The sequence below is a fragment of the Liolophura sinensis genome, chromosome 7, assembly GCF_032854445.1.
Source record: "Liolophura sinensis isolate JHLJ2023 chromosome 7, CUHK_Ljap_v2, whole genome shotgun sequence".
In the NCBI taxonomy this organism is placed as follows: Eukaryota; Metazoa; Mollusca; class Polyplacophora; order Chitonida; family Chitonidae; genus Liolophura; species Liolophura sinensis.
The window spans coordinates 48604505-48621732 of record NC_088301.1 but is presented as its reverse complement, the minus strand read 5'-3'; the positions used below and the strand labels follow the sequence as shown (position 1 = coordinate 48621732).

Sequence of the window (17228 nt, the reverse complement as noted above, 5' to 3'; positions counted from 1 at the left end):
TAGAATCGACACCGCAAATTGTTCTTCCTATTCTACACCCATAATGACCGGTGAAATCATCGCTATGTGTCATTTAGGATTGTGCTTGTGGTCTTGTCTTGTTAGGTTGATTTCGCACGCGTGGTGTGGTAGTAAAGGCCCTATTCTCTTTAATGCACACCAGAAATTGGCGTGTGCTGCCGTTTCAGAGTGGGTTTAAATGCCCACTTCGTTCCGCAGAGTGCCTTGCGGAATGGACCTACCAGGCTTTTTAATTCAATGATTAAACGTTGAGGCAGGTAAATATTAGAAATTGTTGAAGAACTCAGCGTTTAATTTAACTGAACTAGTATGACCATGACAGGAGAATGATCAATTTATATAATATATGTTATGCTTGTGCTTCATTGTGTCATCCATTCCGTCGAAGGCATTTTAGTCGGTTATGTCGAACATTGGCTGTGGGCATGTAGATTAAGGCTATTACCTGCCATGAAGGCAGGCCCTTTTCAGTGAGGGCAGGCTGACTTGAGGTGCAGGCTGCCCTAATGGCAGGCACTAAAATTAGGTTACACCACTGCTTCATGAACTATGAAATTTTTTTCATTTGAAAAATTATAAAAATCTTTTATAATCCCAGTATACCAAGATTGCCACAACTGAAGTTTTGCAGTCATGATCCGATTCAAAACTAACTACAATTTCAACTGACTAGGCAACATTGTCCATAAATATTATCCTCAGAACACCGTGTTAAAGGAACGGTAGAATCAAAAAATGGCTATACCCCGAGGGCGCACTCAACAGATCAACTTCCAGTGTACTCTAAGCTAATATCAATATTGTCAATAAAACAACTCATCATGCAATATTTAGGAACACCGCAGCTTCACACAAGAATGTCCTGCAAAATCAGATGTTACCGAGTATTTCCGAGTTAGGTTTACACGTACACGTATATCATACAACAACGAAGATGCATCATGCTTATTTTGCAACCAGTTGTAAATTTGTTTTCACAATACACACATACACAACGAAAAACCATCATTTTTAGGCTTGATCGGATTTATTGTACATGATAGCACAAATAAATATATAAATAATGCATGCAGTTGTACACAGATATTGTAAGAACTACCTTTGTGGAAACATGCAGTTGGGGCTCAGAATAAATATGACATGTACAGACTTTTCTCACATACACTAATAAAGCCTTTGAACTCTGTAATATTCTATTTTAATTGTAATACAGGGTTCGTACAGGTGTAAGAAAATGAAATTCAAGGGTTATTCCAGGATTTTTTTTTTGTCATTTTCAGGGCTAGTTTAAACATACCATAGTGCAAATTATAGACTATATTTTAAGTCTGAATTATAGATGCTTTAATTTGCGTGCATGTATATTGAATAGTACGTTTGCTTTGGCAAGAAATATCTGCCCTTCACCTCTGTAATGCGACGCATTCTTTGACCCGGCCTTGGCCCAGTAAAAAAAATGAACGCCATATTTCATTATGCAGGGCTTAATTTTTTAGCCAGTCACTTTAGCCACTCATCAGATTTTGCAATAAATACTAGGCCTATTTTCCTTTAGCCAAACTTCCTTGGCGGCCATGGCTCTTGTAGGTCTACTTCTGTAATTCGTTTTTATCTGCCTTGGTGTAGCTGCTAGAATCAGTTTGGTCTCTTCCAGCTATATCTGGAGTTATCAAACGTTACATTTAGAATAATTGCCCTCAAAATAATGGACCAATGCTTGGCAGCAGGTTTTTTTTTTTTTTTTCTTTTTTAAATCAATCCTTTTTTCAACCTATCTGTAGGATCCTAGTAAAATGTAATTTCCTCCATCAGAAAAATTTGTTACGAAATTAATTTGTAAATTCATTATATTTAAATGCAACATTATGATCAGTACATTGGAATAACACAGTCTGAAAGGAGAAATCCAGACGCGTACACATTTATGTAACGGCACCTATTCTGAAACATTTAATTTACTTCGGATCGTTATTTAATGTAAGTCAACTTGCAACAATGCTGACCCTCCTTCGTAGATTTCTGTCAAGTAATCGAAATACAACTGTGTTGTTGTTGTTTCGCCGAGATGAGGCCTTTTGAAATGAAGTGGATCATTTCACAAAAAAATTGCGAAAATCTGCTCCAAAAAACCCAGAAAACTCTAATGGTAGATTTGTATAACGTTTGTATCTTTTTCTTAAGTACATAAATTTGTCGCCAAAAAACATTCGCATTTTTTCAAATTTTATCGCTATTTCAAAAAAACTGTTCTAAATTTGCGACAATGGCGAGTGCCAGCGGAAGCCCTGATTATGGGAGAATTATCAGCGAACTCCCGATATACAGACTGGGGGGTCAGCAGACAACATTTAAGTTCCGGACAAACTCAGACTTTCAAGGAGTTTCCAGGAGTATTTGTCTTTTTTAAGGACTTTCAAGTACTTGAAAATGAAATTGTGTTTTTCAAGGAGTTTCAAGGACAGTGCCACCCTGTAATACAAACAGAGCTATAAAACAGTTATAACAGTTGCAATAAGGCATTTGTAATGAGTAACAAACCGATCCTCTAAAGGTGAATTGCAATGCTTTCATTTTTCGCAAAAAAAAAAACTGTATCAACAGCCTCCTACTGTTATTGCACAATATTATGGAAGTTTTCTCTGCGAAAATATTTCAGTTATCATTCTTAATGATTGTATTAAATATTCAATGTAACGTTGTAGGGAAAATGTGTACGGCATATCTCTCTTCATTTTAATAACGTTGCGACGCCCGTCATTCATGTTCACAAAACCATAAACTCTCAGATAAATGAACCAGACCCCGGGATCACGAGGCAATCTTAAACTTACGTAAAAATTTCAGTCATTAACCTTGGTATGTTCCTTTCTGTTATTTTGTCTGAAATTTGTTCCAATAATCTCACCAGAGATGGGGCTCCCTGCATGGGTTAAACCTAGCAGCCTTGGTCACGCTTGAATAAATGTACCGTATCCAAAATTCAGCATGGACTAGGCATAGCCTGGGCTCGCCTATCTCTGAACCAAGCCAATCAGAATCGATTCTGTATTCCTTTAAGTCTAAGATCGCATCGTTATCCCGAGGCCTGCATGGTGCATCATATTGTACCAAATTCCAAAGGGGACAATTCATGGAGTTTTGAGCAAATGGGTGGCTCGGTTCGGGTTGTCAAAGAGTATTGCACTATGGTGTTGTGGCACGGCCGTACTGGGGAGCCCGGTTCTGTGGCACTGTGCAACACGATAACGGGTGTTACCGTAGTTGACGACAGGCACAGCCAGGCATCGTGGTGCACAATACCGAACGACAGCAAGCTGTGCAGTTCGGTACAGGGCAATGCGCAGATAACATGCAGTACCACAAAAGTTTAAAACTACGTACAGAGTATATGTAGTTAGGCGTAGATCACAGCCGAGGAGTCATCCAGGTTAAAATAGTGGTAGGCCTATGTAAGAACAGCCTAGCGCGGAAAAACTATGCGCTACAAAAATCCATGCAAATCGAACCAATACGTGCATTAACAGGGCAAAACTCCATTGAATTATGTTCACCGAGTCCTCTGTTTCTCTGCCAAGTTTTTCCACATTCTGTAGCCTTTACGACCATTACATCCAAGACAATTCACGGTTGTGACTTGCGCTCACATGTCGTGTCGACATTCTGACTAACTGAACCGTGTTATTGCTCCCCGCGCCTGCGCATCCGTGGTTGACCTTATATTACGTCACTATGTTTTGATCAGCTGGCTGCCAGTTTTGACAAGACAGAAAGCCATGTGACTGCGGAGGCGCGAATTTGACAGAAGGCGTAGGTCATAGCCGAGGAGTCCTCCAGATTAAAACAGTGGTATTTCAAAACAGCTTAGCGCGTAGAAACTCCGCGCTACGAAAATCCGTGCAAAATGAACCAATCCATGCATTTACTGAGCAAAACTCCAATAAATTATTTTCACAAAGACATTCTCTGTTCCTCTGCCAATTTTTGGTACATTCTTTAGCCTTTAAGGCCCGTAAATCCAAGATAATTTACTTGCCGTGTCGACGTCGTGACCGAATAAATCGGGTTGTTGCTTTACGCGCATACGTGGATGACCTTTCACCACGTTTCCTTGTTTTGATCAGCCGGCTGTAAGTTCTGACAGACAGAAGGCCATGTTACTGCGGAGGCGCGAATTTGCAATTGTGTAAGGAATATGGCACAGAATGACAGACCCCACAATTTGTACGAAATGTCATATTAAGTTTGCAGAAAAAAAGGGGCGTTCTCTTCGGCAACCGTTCTATTCTAAATTTTACGGAAAGGTCAACCGCTGCTGCGCATGCGACCCTAGTTGAACCAGCCTTGAAAAGCTAAATACTGCTAAATTTAAATAATACTGTCTAAGATTTACAGGAGAATGGTGATGTAAAGGCAAGTAGCGATTGTGGCAAAATGTGCGTAAATATTTTAGCTGTCAGAATTGCCGTGCTTCATGTGTATTCTGGACGAATCTAACGGGCATGCATAGGCATTGAATGAGGGGGTAGTTCTTTGTAAGCATTATACCGGAATCGTGTCCTCATAACTCTCGGGCTAAGGGTGGCCAGCGGTCCCTGAATTTGAGTATATATAAGCCACCCTTAGACTGATGTATCGGGCTAACGGTACACAATACTGAAAAAAGTTTTGCACTGTGAACTAGATAATACATTCTCTTGAGTCCTATTGATCATGATTTAAGGATGTAAAGATGATTTTGTCAGCCGATTTAGTCTTTAGGGCTGCATTTTAGCTATTTTCGTCTCACTCTGGTTTCGGTTTGGCCATAAAAGCTGTAAGTCCTCTTGTTGGGAAGGTTAGAAACGACACTCGCCCTTGTTGCACTGCGACTTACGTTCAGACAGCTGGCGTCGTACCAAGTCTGGGTTTTGACATCATAACACTCAACTAATGAAGTGATAGAATTACCTGAAAAGATCAAAGTCGTCATCCACAGCTTAATATTGTAGACCCACCAGGTCTGTTGCTTATATTACGCTACAAAACCATGATTTCATTCGGCACCTCAACTGTTCAAAAGTGTATTACTATTGCGACTTACGCCGTTATTTACAGGTATGAAGTCTGGATTAATTTCCTTTGTTTTCGTTTGTAGAATAATATTCAAACTGGTAATAAACTTTCCACATGATGGATGCGGATGTACCGATCCAAACGTCTTACCATCATATCCTCCAATAATAAACATCATGTCGTCGATGACCTCAAACGCAAAGTTGCTTCTGCCTACGGACATTTCTGTCTCAATAGCCCAAGAATTTGTCGACCTGTTGTACTTCTCCACTGAAACATTCATACAAATCAGTCCGCATCGTACATTGACGGCCATTAACAGAAAATAAACTTGCATATTGCAGAATTTCATTCTGTTCTGAATTCAGTCTCATCCTATAGTCTTTGGGAGTTACAGATACTCATATACCAACATTTAAAGCTAAGGAGCCCATATACATTTGTCCAGGTCCCGGTTGTTCGAAAGTGTATCAGCTAATGCTACTATTAAGTCATATTTTATGTTCATGATTTAAGCCAAATTGAGCAGCCAATGCAGTTGTCCGTGGTCAAAGTATATTCAAGAGCAGCAGATTTATTTCATATTTAATACACTGTCATGCAAAATAGGGTCTAAGTACAAAAATGAGTACTTTGCTAAATCTGGTATTAAGTCTATAAACAGTTTTGCCCATGTGCCTCTCAGCAATGTTGTCGCTGTGAGTTCAACTACAGCTGATGCTGGTTTCATCTCCGGCCGTACGTAGGTCTGTCAGCAACCTGCGGATTGTCGTGGGTTTCCATCGGGCTCTGTTCGGCTTCCTTCCACCATAATGCTGGCCGTCATCGCATAAGTGAAATATTCTTGAGTACGGCGTAAAACACAAATCAAGTAAATAAATAAATAGATAAATAAATAAATAAATAAATAAATAAAATAGTTCTGAACAACAGGGCCCAGGCTCCAAGTGGACGTTATATTTACTTCTGGCACTCTACGATGCAAAATGACTGCCGTCATGTAAGCGAAAAATGATCGAGAACGCCGTTAAATCGTTAAAGGTAATGTTTTGCTTATTATAATTTTATACCTCAAAGAGTTTTGGATTTGTTATACTTGGTTCATGTAAATTAGTGGGTGATGGGGTCAGGTATATACGATAAAGAAATGACATCGAAACTATGATAATATGGGAGGAATGCACGCTTCGATGTTGTTAAATAAATTAGCCTCCTGGAATTATTGTTAACCCATGATAAAGGTATTTAACATAGCGTTCAACTAAAGAAACAGAAAATACGGCATGTGAAAAGTCCGCAATAGACACTGAACCTTGTGCAGACAGATTTCTAAGAGTTTCATGAGCATTGGCAAATGACATGTTCATGCATGTACCCGATTCCAAACGGTCTGTGCCGTCATATCCACCGGCTGCATAGACCTCGCCTTTGTATGTGAGAACGCCTAGTCCACTCCGTCGCTTAGACATTGCCTCTATCGTCGTCCATTGGTCCGTTTTGGGGTTATACGTCTCGGCTGTTTCCAAACAGTTGTGACCATCAAACCCACCTACCACGAACAGCAAACCTATCCCAGAGAAAAACAGCCTTACTCATATATTCAACAACTATACAATCGGTATATATAATCTATTGCAAAACATGCATGTTCAGAGGAGTGTACACAACACTGCCTTACCACTCTATCAACCTTATTTAAGCTTTATATGGATTCTTTTCTGCACAGGGGCTAGCCTAATGAATTAAACCTTGTATGCTAGCGAGAACATACAAGGTCTAATTTATTAGGCTACATAGATGCCATAAAAAGTATTTCGTTTTGGATTCTGTTTCTGCATGGTATCTTCAGTGTTTACACTAAATAGCTTACAGATATATCATAAATCAGTATATACGTATGGCTTATAGTTTGTATTGTTGTACAAGGCGTATGGAACAACTTAATTCCACTGAGAGCAATGATACCCAAATCTGTCAAAGCAGAATAATATTGGTACATGGCCACCACAGATATGGTTACATGCTTGATTTCGTGTTAGGTATACTGGAGCGTTTTCATCAAGCATAGTTGGCTCAGAGAGCAGAATATACTGGTGTCGCCAGTTTTTACAAATGCCTATTGGTCTATAGGCCTACATACATTGAGATACAGGTGACGCATATTTTACACTATTATATGTATGTTATTATATGTAATCACTTACCATTCAGAGAGCTACCACTAGCATCGCTTCTTTTGGTTCCCATTGGGGCAATCATCAGCCACTGATTTGAAGTGGGGTCGTATCTCTCTGCGGAATTTTGTCGATGTCGCCCGTCGTATCCCCCGCAGGCGTAGATGTGCCCATCTAACGTCGCAACAGTCACATAGCATCTTGGTATGTACATTGGTGCGGATTCACACCACTGTTCTTGAACACAATCGAAGTACTGCATTCCGTTGTGGTATTTGATACCATCGTATCCACCAATAACGTATATCCTAGAATCAATGGTCACAACGCCGTGGTAAGCCCTCGGCGTTGGCAGACTCTCGCTCACACGGTACCACCTATCAGCTCGCGTGTCGTATGTCTCCACGGATGTCGTCGTGCCATGGGACGACCATCCTCCAACGACAAACAGTATATCATTGGGAACACGTGGCCTGACGTAAGCATTCCCAACTTCGATGAAAGAGATACCGTCAGTTTGAATAACTTGAATGATATCCCAAGCTCCTTTTAAAATACTCTGGCAGTCTTCCCGACCAACTACAAAGGGGTGTTTACTGATGTGTTCAAGAAAAAATTCCATGGGAATGTAACCAAAGCGGATGCACGGAAGAAGACCACATAAATATTGACGCCGAAGCCCGCCATCAAAGGCAACCCATCGAAATATGGCCTTTGCAACATCTTCTTCCTGCCTCACATTTACTTCGTCATCTGAGCATATTCCTTTCAATTCGCTTGCTTGCAAATGCAGAAACTCTGTACTTGATTGAGCTACGTCCACAAAATATTTCAGGATATAGTGTCTTGTATGTGATGCTAGTTTAGTAGAATTATAGAATGTAGCGAATTTATAAATTCCAATGCAGTTTTCTACCGATAAATTAGCCATAAGAAAGTCACTGCAAGCTCTCAGCACACCCATGACATGAAGCATATCTGCTGCCGACAACAACGATTCCACGTTTTGTTCGTCAACCCGAACTTTACCGGTATATGCAAATTCGACGATTTCTTTTAATATCCGATCCGAAATTCCTGGTATCTTGATGATCGTCTTTTTCTCATGAGACTTGGTGTATGTAAAAAGAGCACGAAAATAGGGGCTGCAACCGGCCATGACAGCCCGGTGAATTGGAAACGTCAAACCTTCTTCTTTTATCTCACAACAGAGCTCCACATCACACAATAATCCCTTCCTTCGCAAGTCGTCCAGTTGTTTGCTGTGGTCATCAAAATAGCTGTCCATTTTCGTACACAATACGTTTGATATGCACTTAAAATAATGTGTTCGTTTAAATACACTGTCAGTTACGACCCAAAATATGAAGACGTCGTAGACAACTTGTTCTCGAAAACGCTTCGGAAGCCATACAGAGATGACGTCATTCGCCTAATGTGACGTCAAGTAATCGATACAATGTAGCCGGGTAGTTTTGGCAAATAACGTCATTTTTACACAGCGTATACAGCAAGGTTACTAACTCATAGAGGGTCAGTATTTACACAAAACTCCTCTTCTGTTATGATTATGGTGATATGATTGTGAAAGTTTTCTTAATTCATAAATGTATTTTTCAGATACGAAAAATGTCAATCGCCTTATCTTTCTTATTTTGAAAGTCTGACGTCATAGTAGTCATTCGTATTTTAAAACTGTCTTTGTGACCTCATTAAATTAAACCAAGGTCATTTTGACGTCACGACGTTACAAAAATACCTCTGCACTTTTAAACTCCACCTGATTGCAAACACGAGATGTATATGCACTATAATCAGTATGTGGTACACCTGAATTCGCCCCATATAATGTATCAATAAAGAAATGCGAATAAAGCACAGGGGACACTTGCACAAAACTTCGTGCGGCATATATCGCGCATATATCGCGCAACTATATCGTCATTGGAGAGAAAAGTCACGGAAAATGGCTGATTTACGTAATTTTGTTAATGTTAATCGTGGTGTGGTGTGGGAGAGGATGGTGGAAGGTTTTCTGTAGCCCTAGAGTACTTTTAAAATTTGACTTCAAAATAGTGAATACATATATACCAAGCAAAAAGTCCGTTGAAGGCAATGGCCCTATGACAAATTTGCATCTCGAATAGGTTCAACGGGCCAGAACTAGCTTAGAGTTGTCAATAAAGTTGCTGTGGATAATACAGAACTTCAAGCCAATGCATGGGGCACAAAAATGTCGACAATAAAAAAAATACCATTTTCCTTGTTTGCCTTTTTATTTATTCCACTGATCCCATTGTGGCTTGTTACGTACAAGGAACAGCCCTTGTAGGCCTTTACCAAGGTTACCAAGCAGTGAGTTCATGACAGCGACACGTGATTTAAGGTCTCCACTCAACTTGACCTCACACGATCAGGTGATAGCTGGGGTCGAACCCACGACTGCATACAGTATAGTTAAACGTGTTGCACTTCTTGCCTTTTCTTGTATATCTTATAATCCTATATAATATGACTATATTTATGGCGCCATGATGTAGATCAGAGATTAGTCGTTGCATTTTTTTTTCTGTGGTGGTGATAAAAAATAGTAAAATATGGTAGGGCCAAAACAAGATGCAGGAACCTACGCAAGGTACCCGTACATACATTCAGATTCCTCTGCCGATGAATACACGACCACTAGGATGCATATGCATGGTTATAATTATTATATCAATTCTGACAGCCTGTCGTGAAAAAGTTAATACAAACCTATGTATATACATGACCTTTGTTTTTTCAAATACAAGTATTATTTGTTTCATATTAATTCTGTTTCAGTGCATAAGGTAAAATTGGTGTGCATATGTTTTACACTACATCCTGCCGTTTCTGCACCCAGGCCCAGATTAAACGTATATGTATATATTTTTTATTTTCGATCGAAAGAAATCTGAATTATCTGGTACAACAGTGTGAAACAAAACGGCTCATTTATATCTATAATGGAATCAATAATCGGTTAGTATTGATTGGTGGGGGGGGGGGGGGGGCGCTTTAGGATAGAGGTGCTTGTTCATGCGAACGTAGGTTTATCGGGAATACTATGTGGATGAAAATTGAGTGTCAATTTTAGCATTTTTTTCATCTTTATGTAGGCCTGTTCATTTATATGAGTGTTAAATAGAGCTAAAGTACCGTATGTAGCAAGTAGTAACAGAGCAATTTTAATTCCTGTTATAATGTCCAATTTGGTGAAGTTTAAGCCATTTGAATTACAAGGAATACATCCAATACACGCGTCCGTTAGGGCACAATGAGATACCCAAGGGTCATCCAAATACATTTCAACAACATGTAGTTACAACTGATACCTTATACAATGCTAGATTACATAAGAATGCATGTTCATATGATTGAATAGTGCAGTAGTAGAATCCGACCGAGTTAGGGCGAAATAAATAAAGTTACTTATAAATATTAGTAAAGACCTAATAAAGTAACTTACCTGCTTTGTACATTATAGATTGCTGTCAATATATGTCCCTTGTTTTACATTTACATTATCTTAAGTAAACAAAATTTCAACATGCAGCAGACAGCAGTACAACTTTGCACTGCGGTATGTTTGATCCGGAAGAAAGTCCTATGACGGGATTTCTAAGGTGGTGAAAATTGTCGCCGATTTATCGAAGTAGTTCCATTTTTAGGGTATGCTGTTGCGGTGTGTTTATCGTCTCCGCGAGGTTTCTTCTATTTGGATATGTAAAACTGCCTAGAGAATCGTTATTATGAAGCACAATACTTATTTCATGGTTTTACCATAAAATTTCAGTATTGTCTGTTCACCCTCTTTGGATGCATGATACAAGATGGTCAAATTTCCAGTGATTCGGTTTAATTGATTTGATTTAAATTTAAAAAAAAAAAAAAAAAAAAAAAAAAAAAATGCTAGCATTTCTTTCGACAGGAGACAAACATTGCCGATCACAAACCACTGTACTGTGCCGATTTATCAAAACTCGGTTCAGTATTACAGGTTTGCTTTCGCCGATGTCAGAAGAAAATTCATTTCATCCACTACGTTACAGTACACTCATTTCCATACCATGAATGTAGGTACTAAAAACCCGACAATGACATCGCTTAAAATCCATTGTTTTGCAGCCAATTGTCACTGATTTGTTGGACCTACCATTTAATTCCAGTAGTCAGTGTGGATCAGAACTGCTTGGCGCGTTAGTGCATCGTTGGATCAGTTGATCCACATTCGTGCAGCTATAAATGCCTTATAACCCTGCGATTTCACTGCACAATATCCAGACTTCTTTTAAACTCAGGGTTATATATATATATATATATATATATATATATATATATATCTATATATATATATATATATATATATATATTTACTTACTGCTAAGAAATCCATTAAACAATTAAATTCAATGTTACACAGCAATCAAACTTCTGATAACTGAACTTTATTGTAACGATGATACCAAATTTCTCAAGGGAATAAGGCATATGGAGTTTCCAGCAATTCCATGCAACATGTCACATATACAGTCCATATAGTATTATAGGAACATCACATTAATGAATTATTATGGCTCTGGTAATCAATCAACTGCCAAATCATGTCTAATGCATGACGTACTGAAATGTGTTAAAATTCAGAAATGCACCACCTTTTCAAATAAGCTATAAAACACTGATAAACTTAGGCAAAAAAAAAAAAAAGTTTTTGTGTCTCTCTAAACTGAGAGTGAAGTTCTTTAGTACAACCGTTAATGATCTGTTCATTCTGAATTTCTTTAATCTAAGCTTGCTAATAGCTGATAACTGCACAAATATGAGTATTTATTGGACATGCCAGGCAATGTCAGATTCATCTACATGATCATTTTAGGAACAAAAATCTCTACACAAAATGTAGGTAAAACTGAGTACTTCATCATAATAGCTGAGGAAATCAATAAATTCACAAAAGATGTTTGTATAAGCCTTGGGGCTTTTAAATAAAGCTCTGTGTGTATCCTCTATGCATATAGGGCATTCCACATAATATGTGCAGTTCAACCCCACAAGTAAATCATATGCTTCCATGGTGGAACAAAGATGGTAATGGATATACAACACTACACACCTAGTACATCTATATCCTTCTGAACAAATATGTGCAATCCATGCCTTAGGCACTTGCATGGAATTTGTACAGTTGAGTCACCTGTTCTCAATGTTCGTATATCTGCCTTGGTGTCAATATGCAGTCGCATAGTTTGCACAGAGGCAGTCTTACATTTGTTGAAGACCACGATTTTCACCTACATGAGTGGAGCATCACACATAGGGAAAGTTTATCAGTAACTTGACAAAGGTCTATGGTTTTACACAGGCATTTTGGTGTTCTCTATTCAAACATAAAATATCACATCAGGGAACAATTCTTGAGTGAACTGGTAAAGCACAGTCAAATAAATATACCTACATCCAAGAGATCAATAAATATGCCTTGGATATAATCAGGTTCGCAGACAATAAAGCGTTCTATGAATTAATGTAGCTGACTGATCAACATTCCTACCATTATTATTTAGATGAATAAGTGTCAACAGCAACATTAGAAACCCTTTTTCTGTTCACATTACTAAGTCTGAGAAGGCTGACTGTGTTACTAAGTTTGAGCAGGTAGTCTACATGGTTAAATTAACAAGCATTATACATGGATGATCAATATAAAGGTGTCATGATGATCATCAACAGGGGAACGTAAGTCCTCGTCAAAAATATTCCAGTCAAACCAATGCATTCCCCTTAAAGCATTCATGATTCATTAAATTAAACTTGGGCTTCTATGCACAATGAAATAAAATATTTCCTTAACAAATAAAATGCCCATCACTACATGCCTATTCAAAAATAATTACACTGAGATCTTTAATTCGATCAATTTAAATCAGAACTATGCCTAATACTTCACTTGGAATACTTAGTTGATAAGAAAGCACAATGAAATAAGACATGTTTCTACATATAGATTACACAACATATTGCGGGAAGCATTACTTGTCAATAATACACCTTTAACAATTTGAGTAATGTGGTATGTGTATGTTAAAATAAAGAAAAGAATAAAAATGTAAGAAAACTTACCAAATGTCACTATAGAGATTTCAAAATCTCCTAAGGCAGGTTAGGTGACCCCAATTTCATTTGGCCATGCAGCTGACCATAAAAAAATCCGCAAATGAAATAAGTATAAAACTGATATCCATCTTTTTACTTTGCTTGATCTTGAGGGCTATTTCTAATTTGTTTTTCAAGGCTTCAAAGACTTATTCTGCCCATAAAGCAACAATTTAAATTGGTGTGAACTTAATAGCCTTGTTGTCTAAGGCAAATATTTCCTGCGATACAGTCTACATTAAACTAGCTACATATGAATGTTCTATATACATTTAACACTGTAACACCAAGGAAACCAAAAGCACAACTAAAAATATGTATTTAAATGATACATCTATAATATGAATCTAAAAAAACCTATCTGAAGCAGTGAATCCAACTTCTTCAATACAAAGACATATTAAATTGATACCAAATTAAGAACAGGTTAAGCCTACAGACATAGAAATTGTTCACAATCGGAATTAACTGTAAACTACCAACCAATTCATGTTGTTCAAATTGTATGTGACAAGCTTCGATTAGCATGGATCCACATCAGAACCAGAGAGCCAAATAATTAGGTCTAGGTCCAAACTACACAGATAACAACCTGCCTGGGTGTCAAACCTATTTCAGACAAAAAACTGGGTTAATAAACTGTGACAACGCAAAGCTGCTAGTAGAGAAATTACCATATTAGTTAGATTAGCAGTACATTAATAACACCTCTCACAAGTACACTGATTAGTTTACAGACTGACAGACCATATGCATAACTTATTTTTAAAATACCTTCGAATAAAACTGAATAAAAAGCATGTGCAAATGAATTGGATGATCTTCTACACTGAACATGCTCCATTAGCATCATACCAAAAAGAGTATAGTTCTCGTTCTGCTACTTCTTATGTAACTGTCCATGATTACGTATATCAAAATTACTAACACATATTCATGTTTGACCATAGATGCAAAAGGAAACATTATAAAAAAGTTCTTTGTTTATTCTAGCTTTTCGCTGACAGTGAAAATTATTTTCACATACATATAACAAATGACATTCGATATGTAGATGATCTACATGCTGGTTAAAGCTTAAATGTTTGTGAACTTTAAATACACGCGCAAGAATATCTTTCAACAAAAATATACATTTCTGATCACAGAATGCATTACCATTAATAAATATGCAAATATTACAGAGTATTATCTTTTAGCTTCATGCACAAAAAATAAATTAAAAATAGGCCATGTTGTAAGATTTTCCTCTTATAAACTACATTAGTTTAATCAATACCCTTGCAAATATAGACACACAATTCTATAAAGCAAAAATCTTACATTAGCGCATGGAAGCAATATCAATGGTATTTTGTATCGTTTTCTTAGCATTCATTAAAATGATGTTTGTAAATTCATCAATAGGTTATCCAATTGAAATTATCAAGCTCTCTTCTTTGCTTCTCCATTTTTGGCTTTATTGCTATCAGCATCTTCAAAGTTCCAGTCCACTGGGTTAAACATTTGGGCTGTTTTCTTGTATGTCCAGTACGGCGTCATAAGGAATGTAATAAGGGTCAGTTGAACATATAGAGACAGGAAAACAGACATGGGCATTGCCTCCCAAATTCGCGCCCAGTGTTTATATGTCATGTACCACAGAAAGCACTCCACCACTGAGCGACAATGGAAAGTGTGCACCAGTAAGAATTGGTTCATTTTCCAGATTAGAGTTTTTGCCTGACCACACTTCAACAGCGTCCAGCAGACAGCTGAAAAGGGTGTGCTCATTTCCAGAATCAATCCCTTTGCCCCAAAAAAGTGAGTGCTCTCCATCGTAAGGACAAGGGAATACCCTATTAGAGAAAGCCAGTGGTGAATATTGAGTAGCCAATTGGCTGATCGGAAAACAATATCTGAAATTAAGATGGCACAACATTCAAATAGGAAGAAACCAACCGTCGATGAGAGGGCAAAGTAAGTTGTGGGTGTTGTAGCAAAGACAGGGTCTTTTTCCAGTTCAGTGTCCACAAATATAGAATGAAGCCCAAAGATTGTGGCAAAAATTCCAAAGACTGCCCTAACTACTGCTAAATTCCAGAAAACCTTTTCTTTTGTCCTCAAGTTTCTGTAGGTCCATGTAAAAGATGCTAGTAAGGCCGACAAGGCATAGATGGTTGAAAATATTCCAAAAGAGGCCATAATTACTGCCAGCTTGACATCACGGTTTTTGTAGTCCAGGTCAGCTAGATGAGGGTGGATATACTTGACAAGACCCATGTCTGGAGGTTTGGTCAAATTAACCTGTAACAAATCAGAAATTAACAAATCAGTACGCATACAGTTCCATTCTCTTAGAATGTCATTGTGATTACATTCAAGAAAAAAGAAAATTATGCTCATTATTCACATGAAATCAACTGTATCCTTGTTCTATATTCTTGAGATGATCATATATCGCCTACCGTACTTGGTAACCCTTTAACAATTGACACGAGGATCAAACTATACACATGTATGGTATCTATTAATCTGGGTCAACCACACAATCGCACAAACTACTGATTTCTGTTGAACATTGACACTTGCCATGTGACAGCTCATTCTCATTGTTCAAGACTTATAAATAAACCACAAATAAAATATACACTTGACAAAGTAACTGTATCAAACACACAAATGACACGTCAGTTGCTTTATCTAGAAATCCGACTCATTTTATCCATACTGGAATCTAAAATATCAAAGAACCTAATAAAGCTAGTGGCCTCTTTGGCCCAGATGGTACTTGAACTAAAGCACTGGCTAGTTCCAACCATAACACCCTAGACCAATTTTTGAGACTGAGGCTTTAAATTGGGAGGGTTGTCAGGTACCTGTTAACCAGTGTATGGCAAAGTTTATTACATGCATACATATACAAGTCAAGTACCATGATCAGGCTTAACAGTAGGGGAAACCAGAATACACTGAGAGTTTATGTATTTTATAATTGCATAGACAATTTGATATTTGCCAACTTTACTCTGTGTTAGAAAACATCTATAGTTTAGAAAAGTAGCTACAAATATGTATATCTGTCAGGTACCAATGACTCCAATATATTAGATTTTCATAACAGTAAACTATAAAAAAATTACTGCACCAAACCAACAGCCAATGAAAACCTATACTTCATTGATTATGCAAGACAGACAAATGAGCAGACGGACAGATGGACGGGCAGGCAGACAAACACCATGACAAGGACAAGAATACATGTAGGAAGACCGACGGACCACAATTAATATCCCTCACTATCTCTGAAAAATGGGGTAATAAATCTGCTCGCCAGTCTTACAAACTAATAAGCTGAAACATAGAATAAAAGTCATAAAATCATCATATCTTCAAGTTGCCCTGTTATGCTGATCTTTTTAAAACAGATATTTAGGCTGTCGTTGTTGCAGTTTCATAAGGAAGTTGAAAACACTCACGTATATGGATTCTGTTGACTGCGCTTCTATCCAAACTAACACAAGTTCTGGATCTTTACAGAGTAAAAAATTTGCTATTTGCTGCTGGTCCACATTCATCTAAGCTATCATTTCCGAACTGAAGCAGTCATGAACTTTCGACTTTTCAATATTCGATCACAAATCTCCATGCACTGATGCAGTCCCACCACGTGATTATGAAGCTGATGTCAACAAACTAACTTCCGGTTTCTTTTTGCTGTATATTTCGGCTAAAATAAACCAGAAGCTAATTTTTTGTGGCTTTGGAAGAGGCTATTGCAAGTTTCTTTCACGTTTTTCTCGCTGTCTAAAAATCAAGTAAATCGTC

The 17228-nt window shown here is 37.8% G+C and overlaps 2 protein-coding genes across 2 annotated transcripts; both read right to left on the bottom strand.

Moving 5' to 3' along the window:
- Positions 1-2463: 2463 nt before the first annotated feature.
- Positions 2464-8535, bottom strand: LOC135470984 (kelch-like protein 10). Its single transcript, XM_064750033.1, has 5 exons — positions 7278-8535; positions 6449-6640; positions 5224-5343; positions 4895-4968; positions 2464-2490 (listed from the first exon to the last, which is right to left on the bottom strand). The coding sequence occupies exons 1-5, from the start codon at positions 8533-8535 to the stop codon at positions 2464-2466; spliced, it is 1671 nt and encodes a 556-aa protein (XP_064606103.1).
- A 3170-nt stretch (positions 8536-11705) lies between these two features.
- LOC135470357 (protein CLN8-like) lies at positions 11706-17164 on the bottom strand. Its single transcript, XM_064749241.1, has 2 exons — positions 16880-17164; positions 11706-15707 (listed from the first exon to the last, which is right to left on the bottom strand). The coding sequence occupies exons 1-2, from the start codon at positions 16976-16978 to the stop codon at positions 14847-14849; spliced, it is 960 nt and encodes a 319-aa protein (XP_064605311.1). The 5' UTR covers positions 16979-17164; the 3' UTR covers positions 11706-14846.
- Between the last annotated feature and the right edge of the window lie 64 nt (positions 17165-17228).